Here is a 16,667-nt window from a genome sequence, read left to right as displayed (position 1 = left end):
TTTATGAGTTATGTTCCAGCGAGCCGAGCGATCGCGGGAAGAAAGTTAAACATTAATGAACGTTTAAATATTCCGTACATGTAAATAAAGAAATGAATTTTTAGGGTACCGCGCGTAACCACGGTTTATCTAGGTTAATTTAAGGTAAATTGTTACTGCCTGTGAGGCTTAAGATTAACTTATTATTATGTTAGAATGTAATTTAAATGATGGTAATTTCATTTTATACCTACATAGCTAGCAGGAAAATTAAATATAAAATATAATATTTAAGGGACTCAAAGTGTACCTTACCTGACAGAATATTTAATATTAGTGAATGCAACTCTTGTAACTGACAAATAATAGGCGTGCGTTCCGTATATCGTTTATTGCAAGACTGGTTCTACCCTCCATATCTATACATATACCTAATATATACCAACACCTCCACCCTTAATCGCTACTTAACTAACTTAATACTATTTGATTCTAATTTCTAAACAGCTGTGAATCGTAACAGGCAACAATGGTACAGATGTGTACCTACGTACAACAACATTATCTAACGGGCACACCGGTGGGAACAATCTTGAATTACAAGTTAATATTTAGCTATATTTAATATTTAAATGCGTTTATTTTAGGAGTACAATAATATCTTAATATTTATGGTTAGGTATTCAAGGTACCTAAGCGTGCGAATGCTCGACATGTGAATTACTTACGTTGATTTACTCTGTGATTGTCCAGTCTACTACTATACATTTAGATTAAAAGTAGGCAGTGTCGAACACTAGGACGCTTACATTTCCTATGTAGCTAATTAACACAATCATACAGAACAGAAGGTAGGTGATACTTAATTCTAAAAATATTCCTCAAATCCGAAACGTATAGGAGGTTTAGGTACCCTTTTAGGTGGACACATATTATCAACCTTATCGGTTGCAACCTGGGGCTGGTCCACGGCGGCAGCCTGCGGGGAAGCGTCTTTAGTCGCACTACCCTGGCTCGCGCTAGCTCTAATCGGCTCGGCTGGTCGTTCCTCTGGTTCCGGCTCGCATCCATCTACTTGCGGAACAATTAAGGAGCTATTTCTACGATGGACGGATGATCTAGGCTGTGTACGTACTTCCTCAGTTACTCTTGGGACCCTGCGCCTTATTTGGTCGATGTGCCTATGTACCTCGGTTCCCTTATCACACAATACCTTATAGTCTGTATTACCTAGAATGTCTGAGACCTTTCCCGGGACCCAGCGATCGGAGGAGCGGTAGTCGCGGCACCACACTTCGTCGCCGCGTGCGAATTCGCGCCCGCGCACCCCTCGTACCGCGTTGTCCTGCTCTTGACGTTTGTTTACACGGTCTAAACGATCTGGTTTAAAATTATCTAAGCGCATACGTAAATTTCTTCCCTGTAAAATTCTGGCCGGACTTTCACCTGTAGTGTAATGCTCGGTATTTCTATATGATAATAAAAACCTGTTTAAAGCCGTATCTATATCTATTTTTTGTTTAATAGCTTTTTGAATTACCCGTTTGCAAATTTTAACACTATTTTCTGCGGCACCGTTGGACGCCGGGTGGTAAGGCGCTGAAAATAAATGATCAATTTTATTTCTTGCCAAAAAAGACTCAAATTCCGCACTAGTAAAAGGAGGGCCATTATCTGTAACTACTTGTTTTGGTAGGCCAAATCTCGCCCACATTGGCCTTAACTCTGAAATTACTGCCCCTGCGTTAGTAGTTTTCATACGAATTGCCTCAATCCACTTAGAACCGGCATCTACCACAATTAAATAAGTGTTCCCTAATATGGGTCCTAAAAAATCACAATGTAATCTTGCCCATGGGCGATTGGGCCATGGCCAGGGACTCGGTGCGTGGCCGGGCGGCGCGCTTGCCACGCTGGCGCACACCTCGCAGCCGCTGCAAGCCGCCTCCACGGCCTCGTCCACTCCCGGCCACCACACATAGCTCCGTGCCAACGCCTTTGTTTTGACAACCCCCATATGTGTGTCGTGCAGCTCTTTCATTACCTTGGATTGACAAGATATCGGGATAACTACTCTGTGTCCCCACATGACACAACCTAGTTCTATATATATCTCTTTCCGTCTATTAAAATATGGCTTAAGTTCTTTTATATCTACGTCAGTAGGCCACCCATCCACGATGTAACTCAAAACTCTGCTGAGAATCGGGTCTGAAGCTGTTTCCCTTTTTAGTACCTTATAGTCTAATAAAAGGGCTTCAGATGCAAAATGTAAGTACGTCTGCTCAGGCAAAACTTCTTCAGAGGCGATTGATTCATCCTTGTGAGAATTAATTAAACGCGATAGGGCATCCGCGGTATTTTTATCAGTATTTACATATTCTATGTTAAAGTCATAAGCTGATAACTTAATCGCCCACCTCTGAAGCCGACTAGCTGCCGTAATCGGTATACCAACATTTGGTCCAAAAATGCTCACTAGAGGTTTATGATCCGTGCGAAGAATGAATTTTCTACCAAATAAATACTGATGGAACTTATCTGTGGCAAAAACTATGGCTAAAGCCTCCTTGTGAATTTGACTGTAATGCATTTCCGCGGGGGTAAGTGCGCGTGACGCGTAGGCGACGGCGCGCTCGGTGCCATCGGGAGCGCGTTGGGCCAAAACTGCCCCAAGGCCACGTGATGACGCGTCACAAGTTACCACACTAACCCGTGACATGTCAAAATGAACCAATACCTCCGCTCCACAAAGATCTTTTTTTACCTGAAGGAATGCCTCATTCTGATCCTTCCCCCAATGATAATGTTTGCCTTTTTTTAATAAGCTATACAGTGGTGTTAAACGGGATGCTAAGTTTTTTACAAACTTTCCGTAAAAATTGATCATACCTAACAAAGATTTTAATTGATGGTTATTTTGGGGTGGGGGCATGTCGATGATGGGTTTAATTTTATCCGGGTTTACCCTTAAACCTTCCTTATCAAGAACAAAACCTAAGTACTGAACTTCCTTAGTCAAAAAGTCACATTTACTTTTTTTAATTTTTAACCCATTTGACTCTAATATACTTAGCACCTGCTCGATCGTATGAAGGTGACTACCGATGTCTTTACTTTTAATTAGGATATCATCATAAAAAATGATTACATCCGGTACCCCTTTAAATAGATCTTCCATAAACTTTTGAAAGATTCCTGGGCTAGAAGCCAGCCCATAAACTAAACGAGCGTATTTGAATAGGCCCCTATGTGTATTTATTACCGTGTACTCCGTGGACGCCTCATCTAGGACTAGTTGATTATAAGCTTGTGACAAGTCTAATTTAGTAAAATACTTGTATCCGCTTAGCGTGCTAAAAAGGTCATCGACCTTGGGAACCGGGTACCTATCGACCAATAAGTTAGGATTAAGGGTCACCTTATAGTCCGCACACAGTCGTATTCCGCCGTCCGCCTTACGAGCAATCACCAGAGGAGTGGCCCAGTCGGAGCGGCTGACGGGCCGGATGACGCCCGCCTCCAGCATGGCGTCAAGCTCGGCGTCAACTCGCGGCCGCAGCGCGAACGGTACCGGCCGGGCGCGGCAGAACACCGGGCCCGAGCCCGGGCGTACATGCAGCCGCACCGTGCCGCCCGTGTACCGCCCCAAGGTGCCGTCAAACAATGACTCATGCCTGGAAAGGATTTCATTAAGATTATTAGATTTATTTACTTTTTCTGTGTCTATATTACAAATCTTAGAAGCAGGAATATCTATACCTAACTCACAAAGCCATTGTCGACCTAAAAGAGTAGTGATACCCTGGTCTATCACATACAAATCTAATATTTTCCTTATTCCTTTGTACCTAACTTCAACTCGCACATAACCCTCCGGTTGAATCACAGTTTTATTGTATAGCGTTAAATTTAAACGACATGGCCGTATCGGTAAATCTCTGAAACGTTTATAATAAGTATCTAGCGAGATACAAGCTAAGGCAGCTCCGGTGTCAATTTCCATATTTAGCAACTGATTTTCAACAAACATTGAGATACATACCGGTTTATATTTGCTTAACGACATTTGGTACATAGGTTCGTTGTTATCATCCGAATCACAACTATAGTCTAGCGCCGACGTATATCCGCCGTTATCGCTCGCCGCGTCAGCTGATGCCCGGTGCGCGTGCACCCAATAGTTGTTCGTGCCTCGGCGGCCCGAGCGCCCTCCGCGCCCGCGCCCGCGCCCGCTGCCGCCTCTCCCAGCTGATCGGTTACCGCGTGCTCCGCTACCGTTATAGGTCACGCCGTCGCCGCGTGATTGTGACTGGCTGCCCGCCGTTTCCGTCACTCCGAATCTTGCATTTTTCTCAGGGCACATCCTCCTTAAGTGGCCTAAGTTTTTGCACAAACTACACTCAAAGTTTTTATATTTACAGCTTTCCGTTTTATGCCCAATCTCACCGCACGCCATACATTTATGGTTCGCTTCAAGTTTATGTACACCCGTGATAATCTTAGCGTCACGATCTACGGCGACTGCATTCTTTTCTGCCGCCTCCAGTGTCGTAGCCAAGCTGACTGCCCTCGAGTAGCCGATGCCGTCCTCTGCAAACAATCTTTGCCGCGTCGACTCACTGACAATGCCGCAAACAAGTTGGTCGCGAAGATTATCTTCTAAATTGGTACCAAAATCGCATGTTTTTGCTAACTTCTTCAGTTCTGCCACGTACTCAGCTACACTCTCTCCCTCTGCCTGGCGCCGCTGTCGAAATCTGTAGCGTTCGGCCAAGATGGAGGGCTTCGGTTGCAAGTGATTTTTTAGCAGAGTCACCGCGTTAGTGAAGGTCAAAGACGAAGGTTGGTTGGGGCTTGCTAGCGTAGATAACAATTGATAGGCATCTTCTCCCATTACAGCGATTAGTGTCGGCAACTTCACTTGATCCTTAATATCGTTCGCGAGAAAATACATTTCTAACCTCTCACAGTACATAGTCCAATTTCCAGCTTTCACGTCAAACTCGGGTATTTTGCCGACGCCCATTGTTTTTTTAACACTATTTAGATTTAGTTATCACTCGTACACAAATGATACTTGATTTTAGCGCGTATTTACTAAAATAACGATAAAAACCATGCCTCGTTCGCCAGTGACAAATAATAGGCGTGCGTTCCGTATATCGTTTATTGCAAGACTGGTTCTACCCTCCATATCTATACATATACCTAATATATACCAGTAACATTATTAAAGCCCATATGAGAGAGTAAGCAGCTTATGCACTTTGCAGCTTTGATGCGACAGTACCTGTGGGAGCTACTGCTTGCTCAAATACCTAATTACAATTTTACCTGTGGCCTGAAATACATTTACATATAGGTGCATCTTCACTTAACGTTTGTAAAATTGAGAATAGGTACCCAAACATTTTCTATGGGCTTTTTTTGTACACTCGCCAGTTTGCCGGAATCCCACATTTTCAAAAATTTACGTATACGTTAACTTGACTTTCATCTAGATTCTTATCTAGTGCCTAAATGCATATAAGCGTGCATGGCATATAGTATAGTATTATAAATACTTTATAGTATAGCAAGCAAAGCATTGAATGCGTAATTTTGATCAAAAGTTTTTGCATAAATGTTTGATCAGAATATTATAGATGCAAATGATCTGACATTTTAGCTGCTATTGAATGCAGATTTTTTTTTAAATAGGTACCTACTTGAATTAGGTATTAGACGGAACCAGCGTGCTTCGTCCAAAAGCACGACTACATTTTTTGCATTATAACAGAAAACCACGCAAAGCTACAAAAATAAAGCAGCCATTGTGACCCTTAATGTGATGGCGCAAAGTTCATTATTGCTTGCTTTAAGCAGATCATTCCTGTGATTGCTTTGTATAGCCGCGCGCATTGGAATGCAAATCGAATCAAGTCGAGAAGCGAGCTCGAAGCCTTGTTTTTCAAAGCGAATTCTTTAACGGTTTTCTCTGAATATATGTCTCTAGGATAAACGTAGTTAATATACATAATGCATTTTATTGATAAGTAGTTTATTGTGCAAATAGACTTTATTAATCATAATTAACTTCTCGCTTACTTAGTTGGTATAGGTGGCAAACAAACGAATGAAAATCTCAAAGCCCTTAAAACCATCGAGATAAGTGGTAGAAGTTTATCTTCTGCCCTAGACTTCGACTTTGTAGATGATCTCCGTGATGTATCCTGTCTCCGACCTCGGGATTCAAATTCTCTTCATGCCAAATTTCAAATAAACAAATCACACTAAATAAAATAAATTAATTAACAAATAAATAAAACGATTTCATTCATTCACCTAAATCAGTTCAGCGGCTTAGGCGTAAAGAGATAACATACAGACAGGGTTACAGCCGCATTTATAATATCATAAAAGGACATTAAAAACATAATAAATTGAATTAGTCGTAAAAGTAGGACGGTTAAAACGTTAAAAGTGGATATTTTACCAATTTTCCCAAAGTTGACCGTAAGTTGAGCCCTTCAATAATCTATTTAAGTACTGCTCTTATTTCCGTACAGCAGTTTGAATTATAATTCAACGTTATCTCTAACGCGTGGTTACCGGGGCCCATGCATCACGAAATAATCTCTAATCCCAAAAACCTGAAAGATTTACAGTTAGCCACCATACCTCAATGTTAGTAATGATTCATAGAGCGATTAACTCAGTGGTAGGTGGGCAGTGGGGCAAACAGGAAATACATTCGCCGGAAGTGGTCGACCATAACTCAAAGAGAGAGAACTTCCGGTGCTCGTCTGATAGTGCTTTAGTGTTTGAACTTGAACATCTTTTGTCGGAACATGTGTTTTAGATTGACCGGTTAACTTTATAACCGGATGCGTGACAACAAAGACTGAGTTTTTAGGTTTAGGTAGGTAAATAAAATAATGAAAAGTACGTCGTTCTTTATTTATTTATTTATATTATTTAAGATCACCAACCGATTATATCTTCTTACATGCTCTAAAATCTATGTACATACTTAAATATATTACAATCAATGAATGATGTTACTTGTTTTTATGTTCTATTTAATTATATAGGTTATACAAGGTCCCAGGTTCCAATACCGGTAAGGGCATTCATTTGTATGTTTATTACATATAAGGTAAACGTACTAGTGCTCGACATGCTAATGCCCAATAGATGACACCTTGCTGTCACCTCTATTGACAATGACTTAAGTTTCAAGATGACATGTATTGGGACCGCGTCGAGCACCAGTGCGTTTGCCTTATTTGTTCCTGATTTATAAAACTTATGGATATTTTTTTCTATTTAAGCAGGTATATCATCGCCTATTAGTACCCATAGTATCCAAGCTTTCTTTAGATCGATATTATATGTAACACTGTCCCCACTCCCCAAATATTTATTTATTGATTTAGCCAAAATGTCACCATTTACAAAGACATATTGGTACTTCTAATTAATTTTGTAACAATTTCGTCCGGATTTATCTAATCAAGTGGCTAAGACACAGCGTACTCTGATCCATAAGGCTGCGTCTACATTGACTAATTGATAGTCGATTTAATTACGCATTTTCCTGGAAAATAAAATAAAATTTAGTTCGAACCTTTCACCATTCCATATATTGTTAACGAGTTTTGCACAAATAAGGTAGGTTTCCTTAATGCAGACTTATGATAAGTCATCGCCCCGTCGTGTTTTAATTTTTATTCCCTGACAAATACGATTCAAGGGAAAAGAACAATAACATGCTACTGGGTGATTCTTAAATTGTGTCCAAAAAAAAATTTTTTTTCATAAACGTTTTTATTTTTCACTATTAAGTACATATATTATATCAAAAGTACATACAAATAGCAATTTTTTGATTCATATGGTCAAGCTTAATACCCTCAGAAAAGGTAAATAAAATGAGTACATAAACACGGTTGTAACAAAGTGTCCCTCAGTCGTGACATTTCGGCATTTTAGTGGCGAACTCGGCTATTTTGATATATATAGTTATTTTAACATAGCCTAAGTCACTTATATGACTCCGACAAACCTAATGACAGCTCAGACGTTGAAATCCGTCAAACTATAAAGGCTGTAGAGCGTGACAAAGAATTCGATACACATCATACATACATACAAGCGAAAAACATTTTTTTTTGCTTTGGCAGTCGGGCAATAATAGCAAATGATCTGTAGCTAATAAAAATGCATTTCTGAAAAGTGCATGTGCCTCTTAAATAATCAGACGAATTAAGAATGACACGACCACGTGTCTATATGTCACGAACGTGGACTCAAAAGTCCGTGGCGGTGACAGATTTTTGAGGTCACGGTCGTGATAATTTGGAACATGTTCGATATTTCATAAACATTTCCTTTGATTTTGCAAAAGTTAAATAATTAGCGTAATCTGCAATGTATGAGGTATATCTTATGTTACAAACAATAACGTGAAACTGCAACTTACTTTTAAAACTCTAACACGGCGTTGACGCGTTAAGGTTGACCGTTTTTTCAAATGAACAGAAATAAATAATTTTCGACAAAACTTCTCCTTCAGCCATTTGTAAACCTGACAACAACACAGTGTTGCTGTTCTAAAAAAGCTTTAAGAAGGCTGCCAGTAGTAAAGATAATTTTCTACCGAGTAGGTACCGCATGTTTATATAACCACGCGCGGTGGTGACGCGAAAACTAATCACAAAATGTATGTTGTTTAAAATTATATTAAATCGATATAAATCTATACAATTTTTAATCAGTGTTGTAGAACAAGGATTATTGTTTTATATTTGATATAAGTTATTGCAAAAACACTTCATATAAAAAAAAATCAAATATCACAAAATCTGGGGAAGTCACACTACACGGTCCGTGACATTTCGCACTTGTAATTTTTTAAATATGTTTCTAATACTCTTAGGACAATACATTTAGGTTGACCTAAAACTAGAGGTAAATTGCTAAGTATATTGATATAGAGATTACTTATTTTCACAGAAATACGTGCTATTCTTACGTGTTACACAAAAATGCATAAGAATAAGAATTACCCTACTACAGACCCTGCAAGTTCAATCTGAGTTTTAATTTATTCGGGTTAAAGAGGTAAAATTTAATGGCAGGTCTGTTTTAATTTAAAAATTTAGTAATATTAAGTTATTACAAATAAAAGTTCTTACTTTATTTATTTATTAAGTAAACCATACAGCACATAATAATACAATAAGATAAAAGTCATAGTTAAAATATAGGAAAACAGTTTCCTTTTATAGCTTATACAGAAATCGATTGCTCCGAAGAAAAAAAAAAGATTATCGTGGAATATTGTTTCTAAACGATCATTTATCAAAAATGGGTTGTAAAATCCAATTTCTATAAAAACACAGCCTTAACCGTCCCCGTTACCTCGGAGCAAGGGCTCGACAAGCCATAATTTATGTGCCAGGGCACCACAGCACATCTGGCGCCCTTCACAGGAAGGCGCTAAAACTTCCATCTATAGTACAATGTTTCGCTCGTAACATAATATAGGTAAAACAAGAACGATAATGGCGATATAAACAAAATTTGGTAAGCGCCTGCTCAAAAGTTTATAGCACAATGTCGTTCGTATGCATCAGGCATTTGAGTGTAGGCAAAGCAACATTGATTGAGAAAGATGCGTAAAATCTAAGATAATTTCGAGATGGCGCTGTTCACCTCCAATACATTTTGCGGTAAGTAACTCTGATTGTCAAAAGTTGACGTTTGACATTTAGTGACCGCAAACATATGGCACAGTACAGCGCCATCTGTTTTGGATGTCAAACTAAGGGGCACGTTTTTTTCTTAGACTTTACCTCTGTATTACAATCAATTATTTTTGGTGTAACTATTATCATATTATGCAATAAAGGCAAACAAATTAAGTAGTTATGTATTATTGATTGTAAGAGTCTTTCTTAAACTATTTATTTTCCATTTCTACTTACAAATTATCTAGATTTTAACAGAAGTACATATACTGTAAAATAAAGCTAATAAAAAAACGGGTTGCACTCCGGGAGTGCCGGCAGAAGTGAAAACTCAATGACATTGTAACAGTTTTTCGATCAGATCACGACCTGTCGCGAGTTTAACATTTTTTCCCCATCACAAAAAGTGCACAGCGCCGCTAAAGAAGTTTTCACTTCAAAAATGTTGGTGTCGATTATATTATTATTATATCTACCCTAAAATATGAAGCTGTTCTGTTTTAGTGTTTACATACAGAATATGTATTTCTAATTAGACTAAATGTACCCATTGGTACATTTATTGTTTTTAGATACTCGCCAAACAAAATCACTCCTAAATTTAATTTACGAACCAGGTTTCGCGAAAAATTGGATTGTAGGTGGCTCGTTAATTATTATTCATGTTTCGCTACCTCGTGCACCGTCGCCGTCAAATATATGTTTACATTTTTCGCCTTATTACAAAGGAGTAAGGTGCAAAAGTGTAAACATATCTTTGACATCGACTGTATCGTATCTCGGAGTTTGGTAATGGAAAAACTTTTTTAAGTGCCGAAATCTCGAGGACTCTCATAAATAACTGTTACTGCAAGCTGTTACGCACGGACGGTGCGTTTCTTTCTCTGATTAGCAACAGAACGAGGGTCAATGCGCACGTAGATAATTATTAAAGACGTTTCTTATTCAAACGTTTTTGAAACAATGAAACTTAAAAGGAATTTCGAGTAGCGGAAGTACACTGTTTTAATTGTTAAAGGAATTTCTTGGATTCTTTACCTACCAGCTTCTACTTTGAAAAATGCCAAATTTTCCTTGTGACTATCTCGACTTCAATAACCACCAGGTGTTATTCTTAAACAAGATAATGTTTACTTACAGATCCTATATCGTGTCCTACACCTGACCAAAGGTTCTTCTTCAAACAATTTAACTTTAAAAATCATAAAAGGGTCTTACGCATATTTATGGTATTCTACATATTATTGTTTCCAAGGTTAATACAGCCGAAAAGTAAGTTTACACCGATTTTCAGCGACGTAGGTACCTAAGTCTCATCAAGTTGTAAATTAGGCTCAAGTGTGTGCTCCTTCATTTGTGTTTAAAGGAGGATCAAATTTGGGTTTTTTGCATCTGGAAATAACAAACTATTATAATCAATAGCACATTCGTTTCAATTAGACATCCTCCTGTTTTTAAATATTTCTACATAATAGCAGTACCTATAGCCTAGTAGTAGTAGTAGTCTTCTCCGAGACCACGGAGACAACGCCGTCCTAGAAACGTTGGAGGTAAAATTAAAACTTAATTTTACACGATTACATCCCGTCGTTGTATAATGAGTAAAAATCGTGAAAGTTTAAATCAGTGTTTTCTACATAGTAATCAAATTGAATTGACCTTACATTTTTACAGCCTGTTAACGCCTTGTTGTGGCAAGTTTGGGAATCTAATGCCAAACAACATTAAGCATGATATCTTAAAACAACACGTCAAGTTAAATTATATGGGAGCAAAGGTTGGGCTCATGGCCGCGGGTCGGAGCAACATGTAAGGCAGCTCCTGAAGGCAAGTTTCCGAACTTGGTCCCGCTACAATAACGGACGTGGATATATTACTTGCGGAAGAGACAGAAGATAGTGGGTGGGTTTTGTTGTGATCAATTTTCTGTGCTTAAGGCGTTACTTACGAAAATTATCGTTTTTTGACGTTAAAGAAAATGACACTAAAACGTTACAAATATTTGTGGATTACATTAAAAATACTATCTCTTTTTGACCGAATAATAATAATATACAAACATGTTTCGTCGTGGCTATTTCCAATAACAAATTTCATCATAATTCATTTCTTTGGCAAAGATACCACGAATTCCAAATTATTATTAGTACCTAACGCTTCAGCCTCTGTTCAAACTAAAAAATGTAAAGGTAATTTATGTAATATTCTTCTTCCTCGCGTTATCCCGGCATTTTGCCACGGCTCATGGGAGCCTGGGGTCCGCTTGACAACTAATCCTATGATTTGACGTAGGCACTAGTTTTTACGAAAGCGACTGCCATTTGACCTACCAACCCAGATGGGAAACTAGGCCTTATTGAGATTAGTCCGGTTTCCTCGCGATAAGGTAATATGTAATACCTACCTTTAACATAATTTTATGTGGAACTACCAACCCTGACCTGGCATATAACCGTCGCATTCAAAACGAAATGGAAACTAAACGAACGAAATGGGTTCTCCGACAGAAATCTATTTTGAAATTACTTATTTCAAACTAAGTAGATTTTAACTGTGACTTGGTCCGCGTAGAACTCGTCGAAGCCGCCTAATATGTGATTAATAATTATAAAAAAAATAACTTCTTAATTTTAAACTGCTTGCCAAGTTCAATCAACCATGTGTTTTTGCACGAAATATGTACACCCATTCTCAAAACGTTCCTCGTTTATAATATTGTTTTCATATACATACTCGTATATCATATTTATTATTATGTTCAATACAACCACACAAATCAGAAGAATTAATAATTCGAGTAAAAAGCCTTAGCCAATGTCTAATCTAGTAAAATATATATCAGCACTGTCTCTAAAATAGGAATAACATCGTCTTGAAATTGTTGCTTGCAGTTTGCGGTTCAATTTGGTACTTAATTTGATAGTTTATCTTCAATTTGGTACTTAATTTGATAGTTTATCTTCAATTGCGCAGTTTACGAGCTACGGTCAAATGAACGGCCAGACTAGCAGGCTTAATGCGTTACTGACGGCCGTTAACATAGTTGAATTAATTTACGGATGTAATGTATAAGTGGTATCTACGATTAATTAACGATTTTGAAGTTCCTTCCTAACTTTTCTCCTATTTGATTTTCATGAATGTGATAAATAAAACTTATGTAAGGCCTGCACCTCTAGCACATCTTGCCGCGACAGGCGCGAGAAGAGACAGATCGGCGCGACTTGGCGGCTTGTCGCGTGTTGGCAGCACAACTCACGCGCGAGAGCCGCGACAAACTCGCGATCAGGTGTCACTGTCAGAAAATGACAACGATCGCGACTTTGAACTACAATCCGTAGCACAACTGCCTATTTTGAGACCAAATATTCTCTCGGCTTTATGTCAATCCGCGAGTCGAAGTCTACGCGACTTTACAACGCGACTCGCTCTCGCGGGTGGTTTGCTTGTACTTTTTTAACTAAACCCATGATAATTATAACTTAAAAACAAGTTTCATATATTATGTAATAATATAATTTGTATAATTACTTATTGCTCTAAGCTCTAAGGGATAAGGAAGTATGGAACAATCACTAAATGCGCTTTATGCACTTTTATATCGATTATGCACGGTGATACCTACAAGTACCACAACACACCCATCATGTTTACAACTTTAATTTTAAACAGCTAGCTTGTAGGTACTCAATTAAGTAAATAGGTACATATTTAGGATTTTTTAAGACTTCCTTACACAAAACTTTCATCAACCTAACAACGGAGCCCGCACAAAACAAAGAACTAAAAGGCGCGCTCATTCTTTCTTCCGTGGGAGCCCTTGCTTGTTCATAAACGAAGCCGATGAGGTGCGTAGGTACAAATGTTCAAAACAGACTATCCAACTTAGTAGTAGTATTTAGGATCACGTTTAGATGTCTAATTTCAACAATCTCTTACTATTTAGGTATATACCGTTTGGAACCTTCCTTGACTTCAACAAAACATACCTACATGTGACTTGTGCCCGCTGCATCGTACTGTAACAGAATGATGTGATACGTGGCTGTAACAGGATCATATCCGGCTAAAAATCATGCTTTGTATGAAATATTTATTATCAGTTATCACCCACTAAACCATTCCGTCCCAACACCATACCGTGACATGACTGGACCGAGCCGACCAACAATATTTTGAAGGAGTCGTTACGCTCATGTCATAGTCTGCATAGCATAGGTATGGTTATCATATGGTCTACCATATTGAAACTCCTCTAGATCATACCCGTGTTCTAGATGTTTCACTTCATGTTTGACAGGGCCGATACGGTCATGTTATGATACGTTGCTGTCAGCATTAGGTATGAAGTGGGCCTTGGGGAGCTAATCATGGCTTCTAGGAGTTCTAGGTACCTACCTACTTTATTTTTGTTTCTTTTCAGGTAAAAAATACAGGAGTGAAATAAAACAATATTTAAATTAATAGTATATTGATTTGCCTTATATATATTCTTGCAATATTTGACTTCTTATTATTAAACCTAATATATATTAACATCTAGAACCACAATAGAGAAATTGTGAGAATCTTCTTTATTACCCTTGAAAAATATTTTCTCTGTTCCTTTTTCTTCGACATGCGGCGTAGGACAATTAAATATCACCCGGGAAAGAGAATTGGTTTGTAAACAAAACAATAAAATATGGTCGTGACCATGGTCTAATAAAACATGGTCTTCCATTCCCAGAGTGACACGGGCCTACGTCACAATAACATTGCCACTTTATTTTAACATAACATGTTACATGGGTACATTATACCTATGGTTAATAAGTTAAAATATTTCTTTATAATTTTATAATTTTCATTTATATGTATTTTAGCTTAAATTTTACAATAACACGTCATTTTTAATTACTCGTTAGCAATATCTTCCGATTCACGAAAGAAATTTCAGACTTTCGGGTAATTCTGTTTATACTACTGGCAACACAGGATAGCGCTGTGCACATTTGACAATTCGGATCTAGATAACTTCATGCCCTGACCGTCATCCTTGTCGAACGCGTGTTAATTGTTATTTCCTTCTCGCTCAGTGTCAGCAGTCGCAGTGTTTTCCAAACTTTTCACGCCGTAAGCTTGGTAATTAATGTGTAACTGTGAATTAGTTTTTCAAACGTTTGTCTTGTATAGATAAATAAAGTTTAATTTAATACATTAGATTTGTTTTATTTTACTATGTTTCTACATGAATAACTTAAAATTAATGCCGTTAAAATAATTTTCACCGTTGGTTAAAATTCTCCCACATTTCAAAGTTTGAGAACCTGTAAACAGCATGATGACGTAGGCGCGTGTCAGTTAGGTCATACGCGAATCTCGGAATGGAGTACCAGGCGGAGTATATTATTATACCATGGTCGTGACTTCATCAAATTGTCAAATCATAAACAGTTACACAGTACACATGCTATCCATTACTGGCACAAGAAAAACTATATGAAATTTATTTGAGAGTTACTGCGGCAGCTTAGATAGGTACGCCATAACCATTAGGGTTATTATAATAGTTCACTTCCTCGGTGGTGTTCTAAAAGCTTAAGCGCTTCTCACATCTTAGTTAATTTAGAAAGGGGACAGCTCCGCGTTTGATAGCCTGACTCTCCACTTCGGGTCTCGTTGGCACGTTCCTGTTAACAATATTTTCCTTTGGGTGCTGGGATATCAATCGTTTCTAGGTTAATGATTTAGATTTTAGATTTAGATTTAGATTTTTATTCTCATAATATTAAATTACATTATAAATTATGCTAGACTAATCTACACGAATTTATATTATGATCGTCATTCATATTTACATAATATTATTTCTCCTTCTTCTTCTCAGCATATTTGCGTCCACTGCTGAACATATGCCTCTTTCATGGATTTCCATGTTGTTCTGTATGCGGCGGTTCTATGCCAGGTCGGCCCTGCCGTCTTTCTAATGTCGTCCGACCATCTGGCTCGTGGTTTTCCGTCCCTCCGGCTTCCCAGTCGAGGTCTCCAGAACAGTACTCGCTGGCCCCATCGGTCGTCATAATAATATTATTTAATACATACAAATTAAAAAATGTCTTGCAATAATTAATCTTATGTCAACAATTTATCCATTCATGTCAAAACAAAATACGGTAATAACTTAGTACGAGTATCTCTTAATGATCGTCATGTTCTAAATAAAATACTAGGTACATATTACAATATACATAAATCAATAACTGAGAACATGTCAAATTTATACGATTCAATTTTCAATTTAAAATGTCAGGGTCATATACTCATTTACAGAATAAAGTGGATTATCCAATAAAAGGACTCTCAGTTGACGTTCAAATGTTTCGTCAGATGTTTCCGTTCGTAATTCAGCGGGTAGACGCTCGTAGTATGTCGGGCCGATTACTCGCGGGTTTTTGCATGAAAGTGCCATGCGTCGCGGCACTGTTCTGAGTCTCCCCGTGGATCTGATTATTTTGCCCGTGACCTCAACACGTTTAAACAGTGGCAAGTTTTTTCTAACGAACATCAATACTTCGAATATGTATAGTGAGTAGTGCGACATTATTCGATTTTGCTTAAATAGTTCCTTACAAGGGTGCCTGGGTTTAACTCCTGCCAGTAACCGTATCGCACGTTTCTGGAGTATTAGTACGCGATTTGCATCCGTGGAATTGCCCCAAATAACCGTACCATATGACATCAAGGAGTGAAAATGCGAGAAATATACGGCCTTCAGTGACTTCCTAGATATCAATGGTTGTAGTTTTTTTATAGCAAAAATAGCACTACTCAACCTATTACATAGCCCGTCAACATGGCACTTCCAATGCAGATTTGAGTCAAGTGTAAAACCTAGAAATTTGGTCTCATTACATATAGGCATAGGCCCGTCAGCAATACACGGTGGCACTTCAGCGTTACGTCCGGAAA

At 38.2% G+C, this 16,667-nt stretch overlaps 1 protein-coding gene across 2 annotated transcripts in view; it reads right to left on the bottom strand.

The window, feature by feature from the left end:
* Nucleotides 1-809: 809 nt before the first annotated feature.
* The window catches only part of LOC134806769 (uncharacterized protein K02A2.6-like), a 238,280-nt gene continuing 222,422 nt past the window's right edge, over nucleotides 810-16,667 (bottom strand). Inside the window, exons 2-3 of one of the 2 annotated variants that reach the window (XM_063780098.1) lie at nucleotides 4,025-5,021; nucleotides 3,570-3,656 (exon numbers count right to left, since the gene is read on the bottom strand). In XM_063780098.1, the coding sequence (XP_063636168.1) occupies nucleotides 3,651-3,656; nucleotides 4,025-5,008 (990 nt within the window). In that variant the 5' untranslated portion in view covers nucleotides 5,009-5,021 and the 3' untranslated portion in view covers nucleotides 3,570-3,650. Of the gene's footprint in view, nucleotides 5,022-16,667 lie in introns of both variants that reach the window. The other variant, XM_063780097.1, reaches the window with a different exon arrangement.

The sequence above is a fragment of the Cydia splendana genome, chromosome 3 (genome assembly GCF_910591565.1).
Source record: "Cydia splendana chromosome 3, ilCydSple1.2, whole genome shotgun sequence".
Taxonomy (NCBI): domain Eukaryota; kingdom Metazoa; phylum Arthropoda; class Insecta; order Lepidoptera; family Tortricidae; genus Cydia; species Cydia splendana.
The sequence above is the reverse complement of the archived record's forward strand: the minus strand, read 5'-3'. Positions and strand labels throughout refer to the sequence as shown.